Source organism: Musca autumnalis, unplaced genomic scaffold, assembly GCF_047663935.1.
Source record: "Musca autumnalis isolate F117 unplaced genomic scaffold, ASM4766393v1 scaffold_3, whole genome shotgun sequence".
Taxonomy (NCBI): domain Eukaryota; kingdom Metazoa; phylum Arthropoda; class Insecta; order Diptera; family Muscidae; genus Musca; species Musca autumnalis.
In genome coordinates this window covers 60852341-60878709 of record NW_027411866.1, presented here as the reverse complement: position 1 = coordinate 60878709, position 26369 = coordinate 60852341, and the positions used below count along the sequence as shown (strand labels likewise).

Below are 26369 nucleotides of genomic sequence, written 5' to 3'. Positions count from 1 at the left end.
ATCCTTGCATAGTCTGCAGTAGTCAGCCGTGTGGTCTGCTTCCCATTTGCTCATCATGGATCCTATTCTACAGTGACCCGTGATGATCCCCACTGCTAGTTTGAGGTCTGATTTCCTCATTGAGAGCAGTGAGGCGGTTCTCGACTTGGACGGGATTGGCCAGATTGCCCTTGATATGCTGCAGTTTGGCGTGTTTTGCCATTGTTGGCAGAATTTCTCCCGACATTTTTTCTCTATTATTTTCCTGAAATGGCACAGTGGTGGCTTGATGGAGTAGTCGATTTCAATGGTTTGTGACTCCGATCCACAGCGTGCCAGTTCGTCGGCTGCCTCGTTACCTTCGATGTTGCAATGCCCTGGGACCCAACACAAGGTGACGGTTGATTTTAGTGGCTCCAAAGCGTGTTTGCAGTCTAGAACAGCCGCGGACTTGATGTATTGGGATTTGAGTGATTTTAGGGCCGCTTGACTATCAACGTAGATAGTCACCGGTCCAACTATTTCCCCTCTCAAGTTGTTTATGAGTTCCGCGGCCTTTCTTATCGCAAAAACTTCGGCTTGGAAGACACTACAATATTCGTTCAGCTTGTATGATTGTCGTAGACCAAGGGATTTGCTGTAGACACCTGCTCCTGTGCCTGTTTCCATCTTAGAGCCATCAGTATAGATCTCTATACCGTCTAGAGGTTGGCTACTGTGTGTCCATTCATCCCTGTGGGGTATGTGCACCTTCGTTGCCTCGAAGCACATTTGTGGTGATATATAATCACTGATGTTCCCCGAGGCCGTTGATAGTCCGAATCGACGTAGAATTGCAGTTCTTCCGTGTTCGGAACTGCGCCATGAACCTAGCTCCTTAAGACGAAGTGCACTCATTGCTGCCAGTTCCTGTACTACTAGGTCTAGCGGATGTAGATCCAGTAGCACATTCAGGGCAGCTTGTGGAGTGCTCCTCATGGCACCAGTGATTAGGACTGATGCCGCTCTTTGGACGCTGTTCATTTTGTTTAAATATGTCGTCTTATTTAGAGCATTCCACCATACCAGAGAGCCATATGTAAGAATTGGGCGTACAATGGTCGTATATATCCAGTGGATTACCGTTGGTCTCAGACCCCAGCTCTTGCCAATGGAATTTTTGCAGGAGTATAGAGCTATTAGACCTTTCTTGGTGCGCTCCTCGACATTCCTTTTCCACGAGAGTTGCTGGTCTAGGATAATGCCGAGGTATTTGGCTTCCGAAGAGAGTTCAAGAATAACTCCGTCCAGCACTGGTAGGGTAAATGGTCTGACCTTCCTTTTGTTTGTAAATAAAACTAGCTCAGTCTTTGATGGGTTCACTCCGAGGCCATTGTTGAGTGCCCATCTTGATAACTTAACCAGAGCTCCTTGCATAAGTTCTGATAGTGTCTGCGGAAACTTCCCGCTAAACATGATGACAACGTCATCAGCATATGCGATTGTCTTTATACGCAGCCTATCAAAATCCTTAAGTATTTCATTTATCACCAGAAGCCACAGTAGTGGTGATATAACACCACCTTGGGGTGTGCCTCTGGTGACATGCTTCCGGATGGAACTTCCACCGATACTTGAATTGATTATACGACTGCTAAGCATATTGTCAATCCAATTGACCAGCGTGGACGAGACACCTAGGTTTATCAGAGACTTATGTATGGACTCGAGCCTAACGTTATTAAAGGCACCCTCTATATCAAGGAATGCAGCTAGCGTATAGTCCGAGCCCTCCATATTTCTCTCAATATATCCTACTACCTCGTTTAACGCTGTATCTACCGATTTGCCTTTTTGGTAGGCATGTTGGGCGGAACTTAGGTCTGTGGCTGAAAGCTTGGCTCTGATGCCAAGATCCAGCAGCCTTTCTAAAGTTTTCAATAAAAAGGAGGAGAGACTAATTGGTCTGTAGTCTTTTGGAAGTGTGTGACTTGACTTCCCCGCTTTAGGGATGTATACCACAGTTACTTCCCTCCAAAGAGCCGGTATGTATGATAAGCATAGACAAGCCCTAAAAATAAGTTCCAGGTGTGGAATCAGTGACTCCAGTGCGTTATGTAGCATTGCAGGTATGATTCTATCTGGTCCAGGTGACTTAAAGGGCTTGAATGTGTTTATGGCCCATTTTATTTTTGGTTGACTAATGATTTCCTCTATAACTCTCGCATCTACGGTGGTGTGGTCGTGTATCCTTGGAACATCAGGGTGTTCTGATACATCCACACAATTAGGGAAGTGAGTATTAGCAAGGAGATCAAGAGTCTCTAGGCCGGAGTTAGTCCATGTGCCGTCGGCCCGTTTGATACTACCAATGGTTTTAGGGTCCTTTGATAGTACCCTACGAAATCTGGCCACGTCCTTTACTCCTTCAATCGTTTCACTAAAGCAAATCCAGGATCTGCGCTTAGCCTTCTTAATCTCACTGTTGTATTTATTGAAAGATACTTTGTAGTTCTCCCAATCGCTTGACAACTTTGATTTGTTGGCTTTATTGTAAAGCCTTCTGCTAATCTTTCTTAGATTGGCGAGATCTTTCGACCACCAGACCGGTTGGCTTCTCCTGCCAGGGTGGGTTAGTGGGCAGGAGGCCTCGTAGCTATCCACCATAACCTCTGTTACATGTTTCACTGCATTATCGACCTCTTCGGCTGTTGTGGGATAGTAAGGAACCCCCAGCATTGAGGTTGTTAATTCAGTAAACTTGCACCAGTCGGCCTTCCGTGGATGGTGGTTGCCGAATTCCTTCAACAGAGACCTTGAAGAGTATCTTCCGGTGGTCGGAAAAGGAGCACTCTTCGGATACCTTCCAGTCAGTGATATGGGATTCGTCTTTATTAATGAGGGTTATGTCGATAACTTCCTCCCTGATGCTGTTTTTAAAAGTACTTTCATTTCCCCTGTTGCATATTCTCATATTATATTTTAGTATAAATTCGAAAACGGACTCACCCCGGGCATTCGTGTCACTGCTTCCCCAGTGGAAGTGATGGGCGTTGGCATCGCACCCCAGGATGATGAGGCAGGTGCTGCGCATCTCTTCAACGAGTCTCACTACGTGTTGGCCAGGTGGGTCAGGGCTCTCATATGGCATGTAAATTGACGCAAAGATGGTAGATTTTTGTGACCTATCTTGCATTTTTACAGCCGTTATATCTCCCGAGCTGAAATTGTAGAGATACATTAGATTTAAATTCTTCTTGGCAACTATACAGGTTCTTACCTTGTCATCGCTGGATGTGGCAAAGATGGTATAGTTGCTATCGCTTAGCCCAGCAACATTATTTTTATATAAATAAGGTTCCTGGACTAGAGCGATATCAACTTCAGACTTCGAGAGGGAGAGTAGAAGTTCAGCAGCAGCCGCTTTGCAGTGATGCAGATTGATCTGCATAATGCGAAGCGGCTGCTGCTGTCGTTCCTTTACTGTCTTTGACCTAGACGGAACCTTATCCATCCTAGGCCAAAGTGCAGTTTACCCTCACGAGCCCGCAGGTATTCCTGCCCTTGTATGTCAATTGACACCCTTATAGCCATACCCTCCCCCTCCGGACTGTGGCTGACGAGCTTCCATGAGCTAGTCTGGAGGTTAGGGTTCTGTCTACCGAGTATTGTCAGTATCCTTGTTGGGCCAACCGCGGGCGGCGGCACCCATGCCGACAATACTCTTCTGCTGGGAATCTCATTCACACCCACAGCCGCCAATTGGCAGCCCTCCCAGAGTTCACCAAGTCCATCTATTGTGCTAACAAGGAAGTTTAAAGATTCCTTGTTCTCACAGCAGATGATCTTGATGCCTCTGAAAGGAGCTGCACTGCCGAAGTGAGTATGTTTGGGAGGTTCCCCTTCACCTGCAAACACTATCTCCCGCAGTTGATTTTCAATCAACTGCCAGTGTTTGTCACTGATCTTGCCTTCGGGATCAGACTTGTCGATGACCGCTATGCGCAGTTCATCAGGCACCAACGGTCTGTCCGTCTTCTTTTTTCCCCTCCCGCTACTCTTGGGAGGAGAGCGAGGAGTCACCTTGTGACTTAAGTCGGCCTGGGAGGCTGCCTTAGTAGCGGTTGACTTCTCGCTCTCGTTCGTTTGGCAGCGGGCAGAGGAGGTGGATGGCTTTGAGTCCTGTCTCGGGATGGGTCTCTTGGCCTTAGGGTGTGGTTCCTCCGTGGATCTAACCCTCTTCACCGGGTTCTTCGCTGAAGAGGGGTTGGAAGGTGCCACGCACCCAAGTGTAGGGACCGTAGCCGGTACAGGCATCCCAGTTCTCCCCTCCTCTGAGTTTTGGGGTCTCTTACCAGACGATGATGGCTTCTCTGGGAGCTGGGTCAGGTCACCATCCCTCGTTGTTTGACCTTTACAGGTAGTGGGAGTAGATGATGGCTCTGACGACAGCAAGATCCTATCGACCATCTGGATGAGGGAGAGCCTATCAATCTCAGGATTTCTCTTGGGCAGGTGAGGATACTTTTTCTCGTATTTACTCACCGCCTTGAGATTGATTTTGATTAATTTGCAATCCCTCACCGAGATAGTCGAAGGTTCCCTGCCGATGCACTTCTTGAGGTAGTGCAAGGACCTTCGGTAGCCCCCCTTGTCTTTTGCCAACCGATCTGCAGTTGTGCTTGAGGTGGAGGGAACTTTGTCGTCCAAGGTTTTGGTCGTGGTTTCCTCCACAGTGGCAATCTGTCTCTGCAGGTTTGGCCTATCGGCTACGGCCGATGTAGCGATACCCCGGGTTAATGGTGATCCCGTGTCCGCAGGTTTTGTAGTTTCCGCTGAGTTCGAGGACAGTTTATCCGCAACTGCAGCTGCTGGAACAACTGTGTTGTTGAGTTCGTCGTCGGATAAACTGTCCTCGGCCTCGTCAGAAACACATCTCCGACTAGGGCTCGGGGAAACCATCCGCTCCAGCATGGCCAGGAGCTGCCTACTTTGCTCGGCAAGACTGTCCTCAACGAGTAGAACTAGTCCGTCCCCTCCCGAAGATCTTTTCCTATCAACCGTAGGTTGAAACTCGTCAGATATGGTCGTGGTAGTATCATAGTCCATGGGCGTTGCGGTTTTGTTGTCATCATTGGGTTTTGGATTTTGGGGGGTTTTTGTTTTGTTTTTGTTTTTAAAATTGTTCGGATCCATGTGTCATTGATTAATGGGGGAATGGAGGTCGACCATGGCATAGCCCTCCTGTACCATGGCAAGGACTTGTCAACTAAGTCTATACTACATTGATGCGCCCAGGTGTTCAATGAGGCTCCGTTCTAATACAGTTGGTACCCTAACTGCAAACCTTGGAACACCGATAGGCACGGATTCGCCTGACACCCCGGCGTTAGGGGATCTCTGTTACGTAGGAGATCACTACGTGGGTAACCTTTGGTCGACCACAATCTCCTCGGCCCAAGCTTCCAGAAGATTGGGTGGGGGGGATTGTGACCTTAAGCCCTCACATCGCGTCAAGATTGTTACCCCTGGCGAGGGTTTCGTAGTAATTAATAATTTCACGGTATTATTATCGGCCAACTTCTATGGGTCTGTTTTCTATTTGATTCCCCCATATCTAAATTGCACAAAATGGATATGGAACAATTTGAAAAAATTTTTAGTGAGTTCAGTCTAGTTAACTTCTGCATTATGGGAGATCTAAATGCTAGACTTGGTGGTCAGTGTCTTGAAGAAAGTATTATTGATGGGTTTACAGATATAACTGGATTATTTTTTTATTTATTTTTATTTATTTATTTCAATGTTCATATGCCCAGTCTTTCGACCTTAAGGCTGTATACTACAGTATAAAGTTCAATTTAATATTATATAAAATAGCTTAAATATAACAAGGGAGGGATGTTAGAACTACTCAAAAAAAATAATTACTATGTATAAAAAAGGGGGCAGTAATTAAAAATAAAAAAAATGTAAATAAAAAACATTTTGATTAATTGAATTTTGATACTCCAAGAATGGAAAGGATAACTACTCCAAAAGAAATACAGCATTTATAATAAGAGCAATATAAATATGCATAAATAATATTAAATTTTTTATTTTTTTTTTTTTTTTGATTAATGAGAATTACAAAAACAAATATTTTATGAAAATTCATTATTTTTTATGAAACTTCAGATCATTAAATGCAAAGTAAGTACTCCAAAAAAACTACATTTACATCTGAATATGAAATGAACCACTCAGTGATGTGCCTAAATATTTCAAATACGACACAGTGACTACATTCAAATTCACATGTATGCAGCATAGGAAAAAAAATATTTAAAGCATTTGAGCTATAAGCGGATAATATGAAAATTAATATAAATAGATCACAATTGGGAGTAACGTGAAACAATATACTCCAACATTTTTCTGCGGAATACAACTAATGAAAGACCAAACACTCCTCTTAAGGGCAGTGGCAATACATTATATACTCTAGCTACTCGAACAAGAAACGATCTCTCTAATGGAGGTGTGAGCAAAGGAATGCGAATTTGGGGGTTCCGATATGATCTTGTAAAACTGAATAAATGTACAAAGTAAAGTGGCGTCTGCATCTTAAAGCATTTGTAGAAGAGAAGGCATTTTCGTAAATTAATAAAATCACGAAATTTGCAACCTAAAAAATCAATAACAAAAGGAGTGACATGCTGCAATCTTTTAAGCGAATAGACAAATCTTACTACTCTATTAAAGGCAATTTGAAGCTTCTTAAGCACAAAACCAAATGTTCCTGAGAATACTTCTATGTTGTACATGATTATTGGCATTATCAATGCTTTTACAAGGTATTTTTTAATATCATTCGAAAGACATAATTCGGTGCTATAAAGCTTCCTTAACATAAAGTTAATTTTGGAAACCAATGAATTGATATGAACTTCAAAAGTCAGCGCATTGTCAACAATCACACCAAGGCATTTTATACAATCAACAAATTCAATTTGTATATTATTATATCGGACTTCAATTTCCGAATCGACAGGAAAACCAAAGGACATAGCCTTCGTTTTGTTGGCATTGATAGATAACTTATTTGTAAACATCCAATTAGCTACTGTTGAACTAACATGATTTACAACACTTTGCATGACATCAGGGAAAGCAACATCACACTTAAGCAATAGTTGGATATCATCCGCAAAAGTATAAGGAAGGCAATTTTCAGAAGCAACTGTAGCAAAAAAATCATTCAGAAACAAGATAAACAATAATGGGCCTAGCACTGACCCTTGTGGGACACCACTCACAACTGGCAACAAACTTGAATGATTACCACCGGCATAAACATATTATTATCTACAGCCAAGATACGATTCAATTAGTGCACAGAATGTAATTGAAAACGCAAAATTATGGGATAGTTTAAAAACCAATAGTTCATGGCTAATCCTGTCAAAGGCTTTCTCCAAATCAATAGATACAAGAACACAACAACCATTGTTACTTGTAATATGCCGAATCTTGTAAGTTAGGCCCACTAATAGAGATGTTGTACTCCTATTAAGCCTAAGGATTAAGGATTAAGGCAATCAAAAGACAAAACATTCAACAATAATGGCAGAAAGCTGTTAACGTTTGTTGATGATATTGGAGGGAGAACATCAGGTGATTCTGATGGAAATTTTACTTTCTGTGTAGCTTTTTGCAGTTCGTTACCAACTTACACGTTGATTTAGAAACCTTCTCTGATCATATGACCTTACATTTGGAGTTAAAAATACCAAATAACTGACCTCTCGTTCAGAATAATCAAATATCATTTCAAAGGCTATATTGGCAAGATAAACATACTCTTCAATATAAAAATAAGTTATCGGAGCTGTCAACATATTACAGATATATGCCAAATCAGTCTGTTAATTACTTGGTTAATCAAATAACTTCTAAAATAAAACAATCTCAAGTGAGAAAGAAAAATAATGTGGTCTTTGAACCCAAACAAAAATGGTTTGATTGGCAGATCCAATATGATTCAGATCCAGTATGATTAAACATTTAAAAAACTATAGAAAATCTCACACAATAATTAACAGTCAACGCTATTTCATATCGAGGTCCAAATTCCGATATTTGTGTACTAAGAAAAAATAAGCATTCTATAATAACAACCTAACCAAGCTAGATAGGATAAACTGCAAGATTGGTGGGCGCTGTCCAAATCTTTGAAAAAGTCTAATCAATTGCGTAGAGGCAATATCAGTTCAAATCAATTTAAGATTCATTTTGAGAGTATTCTGCAAAATGATATTGATGATAGCTCTATATTGTGGTGCATTCCCTCTTACGTAGATCTCTTTATTGATTCTCCATTTTTTGAATTGGAAAATGTCATAAAAAAGCTCAAAAGCAAAAAGTCGTCGGGTCAAGATGGAATACCCTGCGAGTTTTACAAAAACGCACCAATGAATTTTCTCAAAGAAGTACTCCATGTGTTTAATAACATAATTTTTATATGAAGATATCCCAGAGTGTTTTAAAGGATCCGTTCTTATCCCATTATTCAAGAAGGGTGATCCGAATGTTGCCTCAAACTATAGGGTTTTGTCCCTTATGGATACAATATTCAAAATTTCCAATAACATATTGTTGAATCGCAAAACCTTTTGGCTTACCAGAAATAATGTTCTTAACGAGTTCCATGCAGGTTTCAGAAAGGGGTACTCTACTGTAGACAACATTTTCAATCTTGTAAATATTATACATCTAAAAAGGGTTAATAATAAATGTACTTATAGTTTTTTTGTTGATTTTTCAACAGCTTTTGACTTGATCCCGAGGAACAGTCTTTTTTACAAGCTGTCTTCTATGGGTCTATCTACAAAACTAATAAGAATACTGCAGGCATTATATGATAATACAACAACAAAAGTTTGGGACGGATTCACATTCTCTAATTCATTTACAGTTAGCTCTGGTGTTAAGCAAGGCTGCATTCTAAGTCCAACATTGTTTTCGCTGTACCTTAATGATTTGCCGGATGAATTACCTGGAGGCGTCGATGTAGCTGATACGATCGTCAAAGTTCTACTTTACGCTGACGACATTGTTATGCTATCTGAAACACCCAAAGCTTTACAAGTAATGATAGATGCTTTACACAGATATTGCATAAAATGGGGTCTTAAAGTTAATCTGTCTAAATCGAAAGTTCTTATTTTTCGCAAAGGCAATCGAATTGCATCCAATTTAAAATGGTTTTATGGAAATGAAGAAGTTGAGATTGTCAATTAATATACGTACTTAGGAGTCGAATTAACTTACAATTTCTCATTTACTACACATTTACAAAATAAACTAGCGACATCCAAAATGGGATGGAATGTAGACTACTTCTTTCAGGGCATGTTTTTATGCAGTTCAAACGGAGTCGTGAAAAAGGCACTCCATTCCTCACATTTTAACCGCATTTGGATGCAATCCAAAGAATCACATCCATTTGTCACATTTTAACAACATCCGGAGGCAGTTCAACGGAGTCGTGAAAAAGGCACTCCAATTCCTCACAATTTAACAGCATCCGGATGCAGTGCAAACGGAGTCGTGAAAAAGGCACTCCATTCACTACATTTTATTAGCAGTTGTTAGAGATTCCTACATGTACATAAATCAGTTTGTACATCTCTACAGGCTGCGGAATACATTTCCAAAAAGAGATAATCGTGTTAACATTTGCAAACATTTGTTAATACTAACTAAATAATATTTAATTTGTGAACATTTTTCCGGTAACTCACGAGAAGAAAATTTCCCAATGGAGTGCTGTTGGAGTACATGTCGAAATCTTAACTAGTGATGGGAAGACAATATCAAACCCATTTAGCAGATGAAGCAAAAGCACTTAAGCTTGGATTAAATGAAGAGCGGAGGAAACACACATGTTTGCGATTGAATTCAATAGAGAATTTTCATAATTTGTGTTAATTTACGTTATAAAGTTATTAATATGTTTGTTTTACACAAATAATAAATGCATTTGATTTTGTTATTCAAAACACGTGCTCTGGACTGCCTCCTATTCTACCGAAAGGAAAGGGTCAGTTAAAATGCGGTGCAATGGAGTGCCTCTTTCCGGGGTCACTCCCTTGTAAAAATCATGAGGGAAAATGCATAATTTGATGCACTTCCAAATCACTTGTACATATCATTTAACTGCCTCTTTGGAGGCAAACTTTTCGCTGGGTGCTTGTTCAAAATGTATATTATTCTATGCGGCACAAATGTGGGGGTTTCAGCGCTATGAATGTGTTGAGAAATTTTTGCGTTTCTTTATTAAAAAAATGTTGTTACTTCACAACAATACGCCCAACTACATGCTTTACTTAGAAACTGCCTTAACCACATTATATGCTTCTACTTTAAAGATGCATTTCTGTTATATAAACCGGGTGTTAAGACTTAGTCCCAATAGATTACCTCGTATACTTGCCGAAAAGACCAAGGAATTAAACATCTACTGGGCAAAAGAATGGTCCGACCTATGTGAAAATCTAGGTTATACTCCTCCCAATAACACCGTACCAATATGTATGTATTGGAAGGAGATATTTATTGCATTGAGTACTAGGGAACGTGATGACTTATCCAATACTGCGAGGAATTCGCAATTCCATGATCTGTATTCGAGTTTACAATATAATCAGATGCAAGAGTTAACTAATGGCCCCGACACATACGGTCCGTTGTGCGTCGCGTCGCGCTTTAGAAACAAAAAAAACATGAAAAAAGTGTAAGTGATGCCAAGTTTGTTGTTGAAGTTTTCATGTGTTTGTTGAACGCGCCGTATGTGCAGAAGCCTTAAGGATCTCTCCTCACATGCGACAGGCTGGATTATAAAAGCCAGAGGTGGTTTGCTAAATCTAGCCTCTAAATCGTTTACTTCTAAAGCTGATGCAAATATACTTTGTACAATTTGCAACATGAATGGAATTAAAAACACATTTTATTGGCGTATGTCCCATTTATTCGGAATATAGAAATATGTACTTCGGGAAGAATAGACTCCAAGACAATGAAATAATCGATATATAAAATGGCACAAACTTTCTCTCTCTATATAAATATGTTCTTACATGCTTCAAATATAGGCAACTAATTATAAATTAATATAATATGTAAAAAACTATTGTTACTATTATATAGATGTATGTATATTATTATATAAATATAACTTTAATATGGCTAACAGCAATATCGCTAAGCCAACTATTAGCTGTTTACTATAACTAAGAATACTTATACAACAACTGGATTTACTATAAATGTTTATAAAATCATCTATTAATAAAATAAAAAAGTAAAAAACGTTCTAAGCCACTGTCAATCTACCAAACTTCCGAACTGGAAGACATTGCAAATCATGAAGGAAAAAACCTTCGATTGTACATATTGTTAACTCTTGTGCTTCACTCTACAGAATGGCGTTCTTTTTATTTCATCATATTTTTGTGTATATCAAATACAAATACATAGATCTTAAGACTACTCAGTAATTGATATCCGTTTACATAGTTGTATTTCCTTTGTCAATGATGCCAATTCTACTACAGCTCGGCTAACCTGACGGTACTGACCGACCCGGTCACCAGATACTTAATTTAATTACATGCTACTATATACAAAATAATACAATACTAGGGAAGAGAAGCCCTAGGCAACTCAACCAGAGTCTTCCGATTTCCAGAGCCTCATATTGCAGGCCTCAATAACACCATCATAAGGAATCTGTGTAATTTGGCAGTTCTCAATGTCTCTCACTACGTAGCGATCGTTCGGTAGCACCTTATGTATCACGTAGGGCCCTTTAAACTTAGGCAATAATTTTTTATTTACACCCACGGTGGTATCCACATTTCGGATAACTACAAAATCCCCTACACTGTATGAGTTAACTGCACCTCCTTTCTCCTGTGCCCTTTTCGCACTATACTCCTGCGACCTCGCAATGCAAACGGCAGCCTTATCTCTTATTTCCTGAATACCCCTCCCCGGGCCCAAAAAGTTTTCCTCCAGGTATTCAGATAACTTGTCGATAATTTCTCCCCTTTGAGGAACGCCAAACAATAATTTACTTGGCGTGTCTCCTATTGACCGATTGACTGTGTTATTAAAAGCAAACTCTATCTTGCTCAATTGCTTTGCCCAATCTGAATGCGCCACCGGCTCACTGAATTTAGCTAACATTCCCACCAAGGTTCTATTTACTCTTTCGACCTGACCGTTCGCTTGGGGGGAATGTACTGCTACCTTCACATGATCAATATTCCTCTCCGCTAAAAATTCTGAAAATTCCCCCGATGTGAAGCAACTTCCGCGGTCCGTTATACATCTCACCGGTCGACTATAATAGTCAAAATATTTTAACAATGCTGCCTTGACTTCCTTAGTACTCGTGGACAATACTGGATATAATCTAACAAACTTTGTGAACGCATCAATAATTACCAGGATATGCTTCCTTTTAGACTGAAGTGACGGTAAAGGTCCTAAATGATCTAAATGAATTGTGTGAAAAGGCCTAGGCTCTTTCGGAATATTATGCAACTGTCTTGCATTAGGTCTATGTGGGGCTGAGTACATTATGCATTTCAGGCAATTTCTCCTATGCTTTTCTATTTTTTCTTTCATGTGAGGAAACCAATAATGGTCTTTCATCTTAAGGTAACATTTGTCTACACCCAAATGCCCTATTTTTTCGTGGGTAGTTCTGATTACCTCTGTTTCCATCTCTACGGGGACATAAAACCTTAACCCATCCTTTGTTTCTTTGTACACTACACCATTTACCATATCATACCCTCGCACATTCCCTTCTTCCAAACCCGACTTTAACTCACTTATTAGTTTATCCCTAGCCTGCGCCGCACATAACTGAAACTCAATGTCCTCCGTTTCAATAGTCGCCACCACATCTCCACCCTCCTTATCTACCCGTGAGAGGGCATCTACATGACTCATCTTAGTCCCTGGCCTGTGCACTATAGTGTAATTAAAGTTTTCTAGTTCCAGTGCCCACCTCGCAATTCTACTATTTAAGTTCCTCTTGGATAAGGTTAGCGCAAGTGAGTTACAATCTGTCACAATTTTGAAATTAATCCCCTCCAAGTAAACTCTGAACCTTCTAAGCGAATATATAATTGCTAAGGTCTCTAATTCGAAACTGTGATAGCGTGACTCTGCATCCGTTGTTCTTTTTGAAAAATAAGCTACCGGATGAAATAACCCATCATCTTGTTTTTGCACCAGGATGGAACCAAACCCTATTGCACTAGCGTCGCAATGCAATTCTGTCTCCCTCCGAGGGTTATATATCGCTAATACAGGGCCAGATGTTAAATATTTCTTAAGGGTCTCAAAAGCCTGTCTACATTCGTCCGAAAACTCATACCTAGTATTATCCTTTGTTGCGTCATGCAATGGTTTCGCTATTATTGAAAATCCTTTTACAAATCTTCTAAAATATGAACAGAGACCCACAAACGCCTGCATCCCCTTTACGTTTTTCGGCTCTGGGTATTCCTTGATGGCTTTCAAATGTCCCTCGGAAGGTTCAATTCCCTTTCTAGATACCTTATATCCGAGATACTCTATTTCCGAGTATGCAAATTTACATTTCTCCAGCTTAAGTTTTAGACCATGCTCAGCTAGCCGCTCTAAAATTTTTCCCAAAAGTTCTTTGTGCTCATCCAAAGTTCTCGACGCAACCACTATATCGTCCATATAAATCACTATCTCATTTCTGTCTAAAAAGTCTCTAAAAATGCCAGCAATAAAACGCTGAAATATAGCCGGTCCATTTTTAAGTCCAAAAGGCAATCTTAAAAATTCGTATTGTCCACTCGGAATTACGAAAGATGTATACTTCACAGCGTCTTCTTCTAATCTGATTTGGTAAAATCCCGATTTCAAGTCCATGATTGTAAACCACGACTTTCCCTCAAGGTGTTCCAAGCAGTCTTCTATTAACGGAATTGGGTAGTTGTCCCTAACTATCATTTTATTTAGTGACCTATAGTCAATACACATCCTTGTTTCTCCACTCTTCTTTTTTGTTAACACTATCGGAGAGGCATAAGGTGATTTGCTGTGGCGTATTATTCCCTTTTCTAATAAGTCCGAAATAATTTTCTTCACCTCCTCTTTTTCTGCGAAAGATAGCCTTCGAGGTGAACAATAGGTTGTGTTTCCCGAATTCAATATAATATTTGCCCTAAACTCAGACGGTTCTGGACTTTCTTTAAAAATCTCAAAATATTTTTCCGTGATTACTTTTTTTACCATGCCCCTTTCCTTTTCTTTGAGATTCGGGTTAACATCCAATTTCTCCAATTTTCCTTTTCCTACATCGATGTTGCTCACCATTTGAAAATGATCATCCCCCTTTTCCTCCCTATCCCCAGTGTCCTGCAGGCCAAAATCATACACAGATTCATAATTTTCATTATTTATTATGAGCGATCCAGAATTCAATTCACTTTTTGGTTTCGACTTCTCACACAACTTAAAAAAATCATTTCCGGAATTTTGTTTCATTTCATTGGGTTCCGGACACTCATCTTTGAGATATAAAAATATTGAGAACATAAACAAAAAATCCCTACCGAGTACTAAGTCACAAGGGGCATTATTCATTAAAACATATAATCTAAGGGTATTTCTTTTTCCTGCATATTCAATTGTCGCCGGTATTGTGCCGCACGTTCTAAGCTGCTTCCCATCGAGTCCTCTAAACTGTGACACGCTTTCCTTCTCGACTTCTAAACCTGGACACAACAACCGTACCACCGACATACTCACGAAACTACAAGGGCTACCGGTATCAAAAAGAGAATAAACGTTTCGGAAATTAGACTCTGATATGTTACTGCCTAGAGCTACTCTTACCTTTACGTTACAAAATGGGTTATGGTTGGGCACAGTGGCTACAGCTCTCACTGGGCAGTGGGCTTTCAAATGCCCCATCTTTCCGCACTTAAAACATGATCCAGCTTGTCTCTTTTCTTTTTGGCAATTGGTTGCATAGTGACCAAATTCGGAACAGTTAAAACAGCGTACATCTTGTAAGGCAACCATCGCTCCACCACTCTGCATCACTCGATTATCCATCAACTTCTCATATCTTGGTATGAGATTCTTAAATTCGGCTATTGACGTCACGTTGTAAAAAATAGATGCAGCCGGAGATTTGTCACGTAAGCCCTCCACGATATATTCAATTTTTTCGGCTTCACTGATAGGAGCGTCTTCCGCAATCTGCTGCATAATAAGCACGTATCTATGCAAACTCTCACCACCTTTACGCCATACTCTGCTTTCCAACTTTTTCAAAATTTCTTTGGCTCCAAGATCTCTCTTAAACTCCGCACACAGTTCTTCTTTAAATCCAGGCCAATCACGAGACACCGATGTTCGCATGAACAAGATGGCGCTTCCCGCCATCATACGGCGTGCGAACAAAAATTTTTCTGCTGACGTGCAGCCGACCACTTCGGTAACTTTCTCGAATTCCTGTACCCACTTCAGTATATTTTCTTCATTGTCTCCGCTGAACTTGGGTAGCGCGCCTTCTATGTCGGCAAATGTAGCTGTTGTTTTGCGCTTTGAGTCTTTCTGCTCTTCCAACTCTTCTACTTCCTTCTGTAGTCGGAGTATTTTCATTTTGTTTTCTAGATGTCTTACCAATATGTCAGTTTCCGTTTCTGTTGCTACCTCTGCTGATGCTGAAGCAGCTGCTGTACTTGTATTATTGGCTGCGTTGTCACCAATTACATTCTTTAACATTTCTCGCAATTGCATTATAGTTGCGGTATCTGGAAATGATATTCCCAGGTTCTTCAATTCCGTCATTATTTCTTCACGCGTCGTCATGTTGGTATTGCTCTTTTAAACACCACTTTGATTATTTTCTTCTTTTTCTTTTTATTAGATTCGCAGTTTTATTCTTTTTTTATTTCTGAAGTTTCTGAAGTTTTTTCTGAAGTTTTCTGAAGTTTTTCTGAAGTTTTCTGAAGTTTTAATTTTTAACCCCGTTCTATTCAATTAATTTCTTAACTTCTTAAGCTATTTTTGTTTTACTGGAGCCTTTTTCTTTCTTTGTTAATTTCACAATGTTCGTTTGGCTTAGGTTGTACCACACCTGACGATGTTAACTCTTGTGCTTCACTCTACAGAATGGCGTTCTTTTTATTTCATCATATTTTTGTGTATATCAAATACAAATACATAGATCTTAAGACTACTCAGTAATTGATATCCGTTTACATAGTTGTATTTCCTTTGTCAATGATGCCAATTCTACTACAATATACACACCTGCTCAAAATAGTAGATACACCTAGTACATTTGTCTTGAAAGTTCAATAGGAATAAAAAAGTATCAGTCAGCTTTGCCGACAGAGATATACCCTCAGCCTATTTACGACAGATCCAATGTATTTAGGGTCTTTTCAGAATTTTGTGGCCCTTTTTGGGCATTTGAACAAAAATGTGGATTAGGATTAAAGTTCAAAAGTGTTGCGGAGGAGGTACTTGAAGTAATGTACCGAAATAGTCCATTATGGAAGTGGACCCTATTTTGAAAATCATATCTTTTCGATAGACATCGCGGCCAGTAGTCATTTCAGTGGGTCATCGTATAACTTTTGGACCAGTATGCCAGGAAGCATGGAAGCACTGTGCACGGAAAACATAATATCGAAAACATAATACCGTCAATATCTTTGGATTTTGGAACCTTGCAGACACTTGATCCAAGACATTGGTTCCGAGATTAATATTGAAGACCCGATTAATTTTTGGAAGCGGCCAGGAAGGATCTTCGCGAATTTTTAAACAATTTTTTGCCTCTGTTCTTGATTTTCATAATTCTAAACTGTAATTTATTTCGCTATTTGCGATTCATCTTAGCTTTTTATTTATTTTTACGAATTTGTTATGATTTGAAGGTGGCGTCGAATCATATTTCACTGATTTTCTTAGAGATTAATGTGGGTAATGACCAAAATTAATGTAAAATATTGTCGAAGAAATTAATGTAGGAAAATTGGAGAAAATAACAGCGAAAACATGTCGCAAGATGGTGAAACTGGTGCCGCAACGGTTGTATAATGTTATAATCTCCAACGGTTACTATAAAAATCTTTAGCGTGTAACAAAAATGTCATTTTCTCAAAAAATATGTAAAAGGCAAAATACATTTTTGAGGTAAAATATTTTGCGTTGTTGTAGATTTTTGTCAATATCTCGAAGACCATTTAGCCTTTCGCAGCGGTTCTTGCCGATATTGGACACTAAACTATCCACAAACATACTACATACAAATTTTCCACTTTCTGACCACTAATTTGATGGTTTTAAACGAATTTATTGAAATTTTTTCAATTTTCTAAAGAGGCAAAATGCTTAATTGACTCACTGTACGTATTTAGAAAAATGTGTATAAATAAAAACACAAAATTCATCTTTATTGGATCGATGGAATGCGTTCAAATGCTGATGAAAAGATCGGATCTTTCACGACTTTCTTTGCATGGGTTCAAATGTTGATGAAAAGATCGGATCTTTACGACTTCCTTGGCATTGATTCAACTGCTAATGAAAATATCGGATCTTTCACGACTTCGTTTGATCCAATGCAAAAGATTCCACGAAATCACGTCATCGCATGGACCCCTTCCTTAAAATTTTGCTGGGAATATTAAGAGATCCAATGTTTGGGCCAAATTGGTTGCCCCGTTCAAGAGAAAACGGTTGATCAGTTTGAGATTTATCGTGCTCTCCTACCACTACATATGGTGCCATAGGTGTTTTTACACCTTTCGGACTGTTTTCTCAAGAAGTATGGACTTGCCCCTGCAAAAAACTTTACTGTCGTAAGGGAGGCAGCGAATGCAATTTGCTTCAACATAAATCAAAATGATTCAAGAGCAGGTATTACAATTAACTTATCCGAAATTTTAAGTGGGAGGTTCCCAAAGTAGTCCACAAATGTTCGAATTTGTTCTATATCTGGTAGATATATTAGGATGTGTAAAGTATGGACCAAATAGGTCACTCCTTTCAAGAGTTATCGTGCTATTGTGCGCAGGATAACTCTTTCCGAACATGTTTGTACTTTTGTGGGGGAGGTACCTGAAGGAGTAGACCGATATGACTTATTATCGGACGTGAACTAACACCCTGTTTTTGTTCGTTCGTCTAAAATCGTAAAAATTTAGGCATCCATAGCGCAGCCCCCAGATGACATACGGACCTAATTTTTCTTAGACGCGTTCCATATGTAGTTAAGAATTCCTCTTTTAAAAATCAGAGCTGTACATTTGCGCTAAGGTGAGTAAATCGATCTACAAAATTTGACAATTCGTGTGAGAAGAATAAAAAATTTTACAAAAACAGGGGGTAAGTTTGGACAAAATATTACCGTCGTATAGGGACAGTAAATACAAGTTGTTAAAAAAAATCAAAACGATTCGAGAACTTTAATGAACTTTTGTGTTGGAGCTACCCGAAGAAGTGGACCGATTGAGACCATATTGAAACCTAATCTAAGTCTGGTAGAAATTTCACGATGTGCAAAGTATGGGCCAAATCAGTTATTCCCTTCAAGAGTTATCTTGCGCACAAATTTTCCGAACATTTTCGAACTTTTGTGGGGGAGGTACCGGAAGGAGTGGATCGATTTAAAACCATTATTGTGCCTATATGAAAGTGTATATGACGAAAAGTCAAAAAAAAAATTAACATTGATGAAGCCAAGGTTTGCACTGTTATAATTCGCGAAATATTGCAGTGTACCACGAAATATGGTCATAGTTGGATCAAACGAAGTGTTTTTATCAAAGCTCAAAAATGTGGCTAAAGAAGTTAATTTGCGCGGAAGCTATGACCGCGTAAATGAATAAAAATAGACAAAAACACGTTGAAGCAAACGAGAAGAATACAAAATGAAGATTAGACTTCTAATGTACCACTTTTCAAAATCTCCACCACATTCACCTTTTATGAATGCTGACATTTTGAAGCCAGATTTGATGTTTTTTGTGTATTTGGTGTAACTGCGACGCGCATTCGGGTATTTCAGAAAACATATAATAGTATCAAAGTACTCGCGATTACGCATAATTTAATATGTATATTGACTATGTAGCCCAGACAGCATCACAGTAATCCACTGCCAAAGGCCAAAATTTACTGCGATATTTTTTCGAAAAACCCCAATTTTTGGGTACAGTATATACAATGTCTTTTTGATTGTGCTGGGACCCCAAGATATATTAGTTTTTTGATGGTCCGGATCATATAAATCATAGATCGTGAAAATCCATCCACTAGAACGGCGAAAACAGCAACTGCAAAAACCGAAAATGTGCGTAAAATGTTCTTGCGGATAGTTTCCTCTTCAATGAAGAAACTGACGCATTACTCGAGTTTTTGCGAAAACAGCGGTTTAAAAAAATTGGTGGCATGGAAGCAGTATCCGGTTTATACCAAAAATAGTGTGTGATGCTACATCCACGGTTCTTGATGGATTTTATCGACATAGGTTTAGTATTTTGTATTTTTTCATGGATGATAGTGAAATCGGATGCGCATAAAAAGTGTATGCACTTTGTGCAAATTATAAGCGTTATACAGTTTTTTGCACACATAACTGCAGACGATCCTACATCTTAGCGGCAAAAACATCTTCCTGCCAAAAGTGTAGAAATTAAAAGATAATTCGCTCTATTGGTAAACCGCATGCGCACTAAATGATTTTGAGGATTTCGCGATTTACACGCATTTCAAAATGAACATTACCCGATACAGTTTTATTTCAAGATTTTACCCCATTTAAAGGAACCCAACATTTATTTAAACGATATCGAGAAGTGATTAGAATAAAAAATTTGATTTTTTTGCGTGAAATTTAACTAAAGCAGAAAAATAACTTAGACCTATTTTTCAAACATTTTCTTCAACTAACTAACAAAATAAATTTTAATAAATATTTTCTCATACAAAAATTGTATAAATTTCCTCAATATTTTTTTTGTTTTCGCTATAATATGCAAACCACTAAACGGATTTATATAGTTTTGGTTTCATTAGAATCTTCGCGATGTTTAGGTTACGTACATATTTTATATATATTTTTCAGATGCATAAACAGCTTGAATTTTATTAAAGCAAGTTGCAAACTACTAACTGTTTTGAATTCTTTCCTAATTTCCTCGAAAATTTACAACTTTTTCACTAAAGTTATGGGACCTCAGTAAACATATAGTATGTAGGAAGCCATAAATTAACAATGTTTCTCGATATAATGAATAGCGTTTTTATAAGATTTTTTCTAATAATCAGAATTGAAACCGCCATAACTTTTGCGCGCAATATCCAAAATTAGTATCTCGAACAGATTTGAGAATGGGAAGTTTTTCTCAATCCATGTACCAAAAACCGTTCATGTAGCGTCAAAAAAAAATTTTAATTTTTTTCAAATGGAGTATTAAAAAATTCTGACTTTTCCTCATATACCCTCGTTAGCATAAATGTATAATGAATTAAATTTAGGTAATGTTTCAGCTAAGGGCAGTAGATTTGCTGCTCATAATAATAGAAATAATAAACTTTTATTAATTTTGCATGTGAAATACTGTTGAGAATAATACAACTTTCCTCACAAATTTTGTAATTTGACTTATCCCAGTTGACTTTTTATAGCATACTTTCATCGTTCTTACCCATAAATATTTACCATAATCCCAGCAAGCATTTGGAAGGTTGTTTTTTTTTTTTTCAAAAATCACATTGCGGAGTCTTTTTACAGTCCTTTTGGTGTTAAAAAACTGATTAAGTCGCTTGTATGTTCATAAAGGGACTCGAAAGTGACTCCCTATAATGTTCAATTTAAAATACAACAGCAAATGTGTAGCAATCATAAATAAATCATTGAGGCGTTTAAAATGTGACTGTATATTTTTTTCGTTATTTACTGTCACATTTTGATCATCGGAAGATTGAAAAATGCCTTATCAAAAAAGGGTCATGCAGGTGTTTGAAAACTAATTATAATTATATACCTTCTGATCCTTCTGATTGAACCGATAGGTGATTAAAAACTGATTGTTTTGTTTTCTCATGTAGACTTTCTACAAAACTCTGATGGAAATGTAACGTATAATATTAAGAGTAAAGACAAACATAACACATTTTCAGATTTTGCCAAGGAAAATGAAGAAGCAGTATGCTAACCACCGCGCAACATAAAGGATAAATAAAAGTCATAACAAAGTAGAAAAGACAACGAAACAAAGGAAAGAAACAAAAAGCAAAGAAGAATTAAATGAAAATTCTTTTAATTTTCGTCTAATAAAAAGACTCATAAATAACTCCCTAAAGACTCATAAACGATAATAAACATGACTCGAAAAAGAGTCCTAAATTAATCAACCAATCAACAATAAATGATAAAAATACGGCTCGAAAAATACTTTATATATCATCAGAAAATGGGCAAAAATGACTCGAAACTAATGCAGAAGAAGACTCATTTGTGATTTGTTTAGAAGAGACGTCTGAGGTTACGTTTTCCACCCGACGAAGGAGCCATTTATGATCAGAAAATGAGCTCATATTCATATTTCAAAAAATGCTGGCTGGGATGTTTCTATTCTGAGGGGAAATAATATTAAATGCAATAAAAATCAACAAAAATAAGAATCCAAATGCGAAATATTTGGACATTTTTAGATGAAAAATGTTGTGTCCTCTAAGGACTCCACATCCTTTTCCCTAGGAAAGTAGCATTAAACGAACAGGAACGACTTTAAATAAAAGATTTATTAACTAACAATAATTTCAAAGTGGAAATAGGACGAACGGATGAATATTTTCCATTGTACGGATGAAGCTACATGAGAGAAACATGGGTTCCTTCAAAAGCGCACTGGCACCTTACTTGGCTCGAATACGATGACATCACATTTTGGAGAGAAATGAACCAAAGTGATTATTTTTTAATCGAACGTAAATTTGGGCGCTGCAAGAGTACATATTACAATACTTTTGTGTTCAAAAACAAATTTTAACCAATAAATACTGAATCAGGAGATTACAGTCCAGTACTCCCAACAAGGCTACCTTGTTTCACCCATGTAGATTCATCCGTACAATGGAAAATATGCATCCGTTGGGCATATTTCCACTTTGAAATTATTGTTAGTTAATACATATTTTATTTAAAGTCGTTCCTGTTGGGTTTATGCTACATTCCAATAGGAGAAAGTCTTAAATCCCCGGCCGAAGGCCTGCTATTGCAAAAGAAAATTATAATTTAAAAGAAAATTTGGAACTTTAAAGGACTATATCTCGGGAAGATGGACTTCCCAGAGTTGGTATATATATTTTTGTGTTCAGGACGACGAGACCTACCTGTGGTAAAAATTTCAAAGAAATCGGGTGTGCGCTCGTATTCCCGACTTATGCCAAAAATTTTGCGTTTTTTGTCCAAAAATAGAGACATTAAAAAAATAATATCTATCTCGCTTAAGTACAGGATTTTTATGTGTTTAATAAGCTCACAAAAAAGAAGATCGGTTCATTCGTGTCTACGCCTCTACACACAACGGGTTATTCACTTTGAACGTTCATATCACAGCTAATTTTGCTCCGATCGACTTGAAATTTTTTGCGGCATACTCTATACTACCTGCACCTCAAATAAGCCAATATATTTCGTAGGGGACTAAGACGTTTTATGAGAATTTCAGTTCCCGAGTATGAACTGCCATCAATTACAATATATATTACATTAGGCCGGGGCGATTTGAAAACCTTAATGGGCCCTTCGCGTTTCTGATTCCTGGGGTTGAACTGAGCAAAAAAGTCTACTGGACCATATGTCTACGCTGAAAATCGAGCCTCCCGATTTTGACTTTAAGTTTTTTATTGACGTTTTTTGGATATTTTGGCATATAACAGCCAAACCATTGAGATTTTCGATCCAACACAATGACAAACATTGTAGCCAAGACAGTAATTGAAAACTCTCTAATATATCGCAAAAGCATTGGAACGTTCCTTCAGGCAGTTTTGGCCTTAAGAATGTGCAAACTTTTCGGAAAATGCCGATAAATGACATTGTGCTACAAAATTTGACCCGAAAAATATTCAAGTGTTCTGATGCAAAATTATATCGTGTTGGGATCCGTGGACAACGACAATGCCTTTATTTCGTTTGGGTCACTTCGTTTTATTTTTTTATAACGGTAAAAGTAGTGAAAATCTGGGTTTCTTACATTTTCAAATTTAAACGGGCATATCTTATTTTTTCCACAACGGATTTCTTTTGTTCCTTCTTCCTTTTAAAAGGGTGAATACTGTCTTTTGAATAAGCTATTATTGTTTTAAATCGGTTAACAAATGGCTAAGTTATAGTGGTTTATGTTTGAAAAACCCCACAAAAAAACTATAAAGGAATTTCTCATAATTTTCAAAATAAATATTGAACAAAACAAAAAAAACATTATATTTTTGAAAATTATGAGGAATTCCTTTATAGGTTTTTTGTGGGGTTTTTCAAACATAAACCACTATAACTTAGCCATTTGTTAACCGATTTAAAACGCCTCACTCTCCTATGATAATTCTACTTACACTAGCTATCAATTAAAATAGCACTACTCTAACTATTAATACTTCATTCGGCCGTCCTGACTTAAATATCACCTGACTTTTTCCGGAACGGTTGCCTTATGGAACATTATCATTATTTGCAATAGGTGGTTCTGGATGTTGTTCCGTATCTTGGTTAGGAGACAATTCGGTTTGCTGTGAACTTTGTAAATTATGTTGAATTAACTGACTAGACCACCTATTCCAATGCTTCATATTGTGTGCTGCCCATACTCCTTTATAGGGTATTCTGCTTTGTTGGAAACCTTTTACATCTTGTAAAACATAACGATCATTTTCCAGTACTTCTGTTATCACAAACGGGCCCTTAAATTTTGGCATAAGTTTTTTAGACGTAGTAGCGTCAATATTTTTTATTACGACATTATCACCTTGATTGTACAGCACCGGTTGTTTTCTTTTGGGGTCTGTATAATCATCTGCACTTTGTCTTATTGAATTTAAATCTCTAACATCTTCGTTCATAATATTTTCCCTAATCTGATCCGACATTTTCCCTCGTTGATTTACACTAAACAACATTACACTAGGATGTTCATTAATCATTCTGTGGCAGGAATTGTTTAACGCAAATTCACAATATTTCTCCCAGGTTGGATTGCGTGAAATAGAAAAGAAAAGAAAAACACAGGCGGAATCAATATGTCATTTTGAACAGAATCTTGCTCTTTTTATTGAAAACAATAGAAAATACGTTATTGGAAATCGATGCTTACCGAATGGATGGTTGAATAGCAAGTGATTTGTGTTGAACAAAAAGAAAGTAAGAAAGTCCGAGAAAGTACAGACGACAGAACGCATAAATGTATGTTTAGGTGAGCGGTAGTGCGAAGAAAAATAATTACATAGAATGTCAGAAAGCCTGAGTTGCCAGAAGCAAAAAGGGCATCTATGACACAGGACTTTGACATTAACATCCACCCACCTTGCAGTCTGGCTGCAATGAAAGAAAAGACAGAAATTTTATGTCGTGTGCACTTTTGTGGATTACAATATAATATGAATGCAGCTGAAGCTATTGAAAGAAAAAATTGGAATGTATATGTAGCTGAAAAGGAAAGTTTGTGTTTCGTCCATAGAAATAGAAATAAAAACAGATCAATGCAAATTTTTCTTTATAATTCAGAATGTTCAGTCTCAGAAAAAATACGTATTATTTCAGAATAGAAATAATAATGTTTCAGAATGAAACGAGTTACTTCAGAATAGAAGTAACTATAGTAAAAGCAGGACTGGAACTTCACTGAATGTGGTGCTTTGGAATATAATGCCCACGAAGGAGTGTTCAAAGCATCGTCATTGCAGTATGGAAGGATGGCAGGTGTCTTCAAAGCGGCGATCAGGACCAACGGATGGCAGCTTTGGTAGATGCGGCAAGAATTCGCCGGATTCTGGTTCTCTGGAGCTGGCGTTAGATATAGCACGGGGTGGCTAGATCTGCTGGACATATGGCTCTAGTATACGTAGCAGGAACGAATATGGCGGATTGTTATACATTGGGCATCAGAAAGAATATAACGGATTGTTATAGATTGGACATCAGAACGAATATAACGGATTGTTATAGCTTGGACATCAGAACGAATGAATAGTACTAGAAAGAAGTACTAGTTTTGGGCGGATATTACGACGAGTTTCGTGAATGAGCCGGGAATTAGAGCTGGCAAACTATCGATATTCCCAACATTTTCGATATAATATCGATTGCTATTGATATTATCGTTAAGTTGTCATCGCCATTAATTTGGAGATGAAAATGGCGAAAATGTCAATGAATTTCTTGAAATTATGCAAAAGTAGTTCACAGAAATGTAAAGGAGAATAAACAACTGCTTTAGTTTTATAAAAAATGTAAAAAAACACATTTTATTTTACCGAAAAATGTGTACGTGTGATTACGGACTTACTTTCTTACACACACATAACCGAAAAGCAGCGAAATCTCTTGCTCTGTTCCAGAAGCTACTACTTTTTACTAAGATAACAATTGTTCCTTTATGTATTCGAAAAAATTGTAAAAATGAGTGGATTCTTGCAGTACTGGAACAGACCATCTATTTATTTCAATGGATTTCAGGTTAGGGGTTTTTATTTCGATAATATCGATAGGCAAAATTATCTATCGATATTCAATTTTTAAATAATAATCGATATTATCGATAGTACCATCGATTTTTTGCCAACTCTACCGATAATGCGACTAAGGCAGGGACGAGCTTCTTTGCTTAGATCGTATAGTGAGGGCGCCCACTGAGTTGTTTTTGCATTTGCTTCTCTCTCTCACGTACAGTGTAAATGAATGAAAACAAACAAAAACATAATGTGGTTGTTGCTTTTTTCACTCATACGTTCATACAACCAAAGCGAAGTTGTATTTCAGTGGTCGTCGCTGGACTAAGGAATCATCGGTGTCGTTAGGCTCGGAATTTTGCCATTTATTGCGCTTTTGAAGTTCACGCAAGTATTCGTTCTTCGATCGAGAGCAGAAAGTTTGATGAATAGCCTTAAGCGTTTCCCAACAATTGAGAATAGAAGTGGAAGAAATATCGACTCACGGATCCACGGGAACTAGAATAGAAGTCCCAATTAGAAAATGACCTGCAGTTAAGGACGCAAGATCGGTGGGATTTTAAGAAATAGGGGATAGGGGACGCGAATTCAGGCATGCCTCTATGCGGAAAAGTAGT

At 38.0% G+C, this 26369-nt stretch overlaps 2 protein-coding genes across 2 annotated transcripts in view; one reads left to right on the top strand and one right to left on the bottom strand.

Annotated features, from left to right (window-relative positions):
• Positions 1-26369, top strand: part of SerRS-m (Seryl-tRNA synthetase, mitochondrial) — a 135077-nt gene that overhangs the window by 12830 nt on the left and 95878 nt on the right. The window lies entirely within an intron of this gene.
• On the bottom strand, positions 11452-23321 carry LOC141399827 (uncharacterized). Its single transcript, XM_073979157.1, has 2 exons — positions 14893-23321; positions 11452-14818 (listed from the first exon to the last, which is right to left on the bottom strand). Exons 1-2 carry the CDS (start codon positions 15874-15876, stop codon positions 14810-14812), a joined length of 993 nt encoding a protein of 330 aa, XP_073835258.1. The 5' UTR covers positions 15877-23321; the 3' UTR covers positions 11452-14809.

Bases quoted from the DNA above. Each gene is read 5' to 3' on its own strand.
- LOC141399827 (XM_073979157.1), bottom strand. From the start codon at position 15,876: ATGACGACGCGTGAAGAAATAATGACGGAATTGAAGAACCTGGGAATA.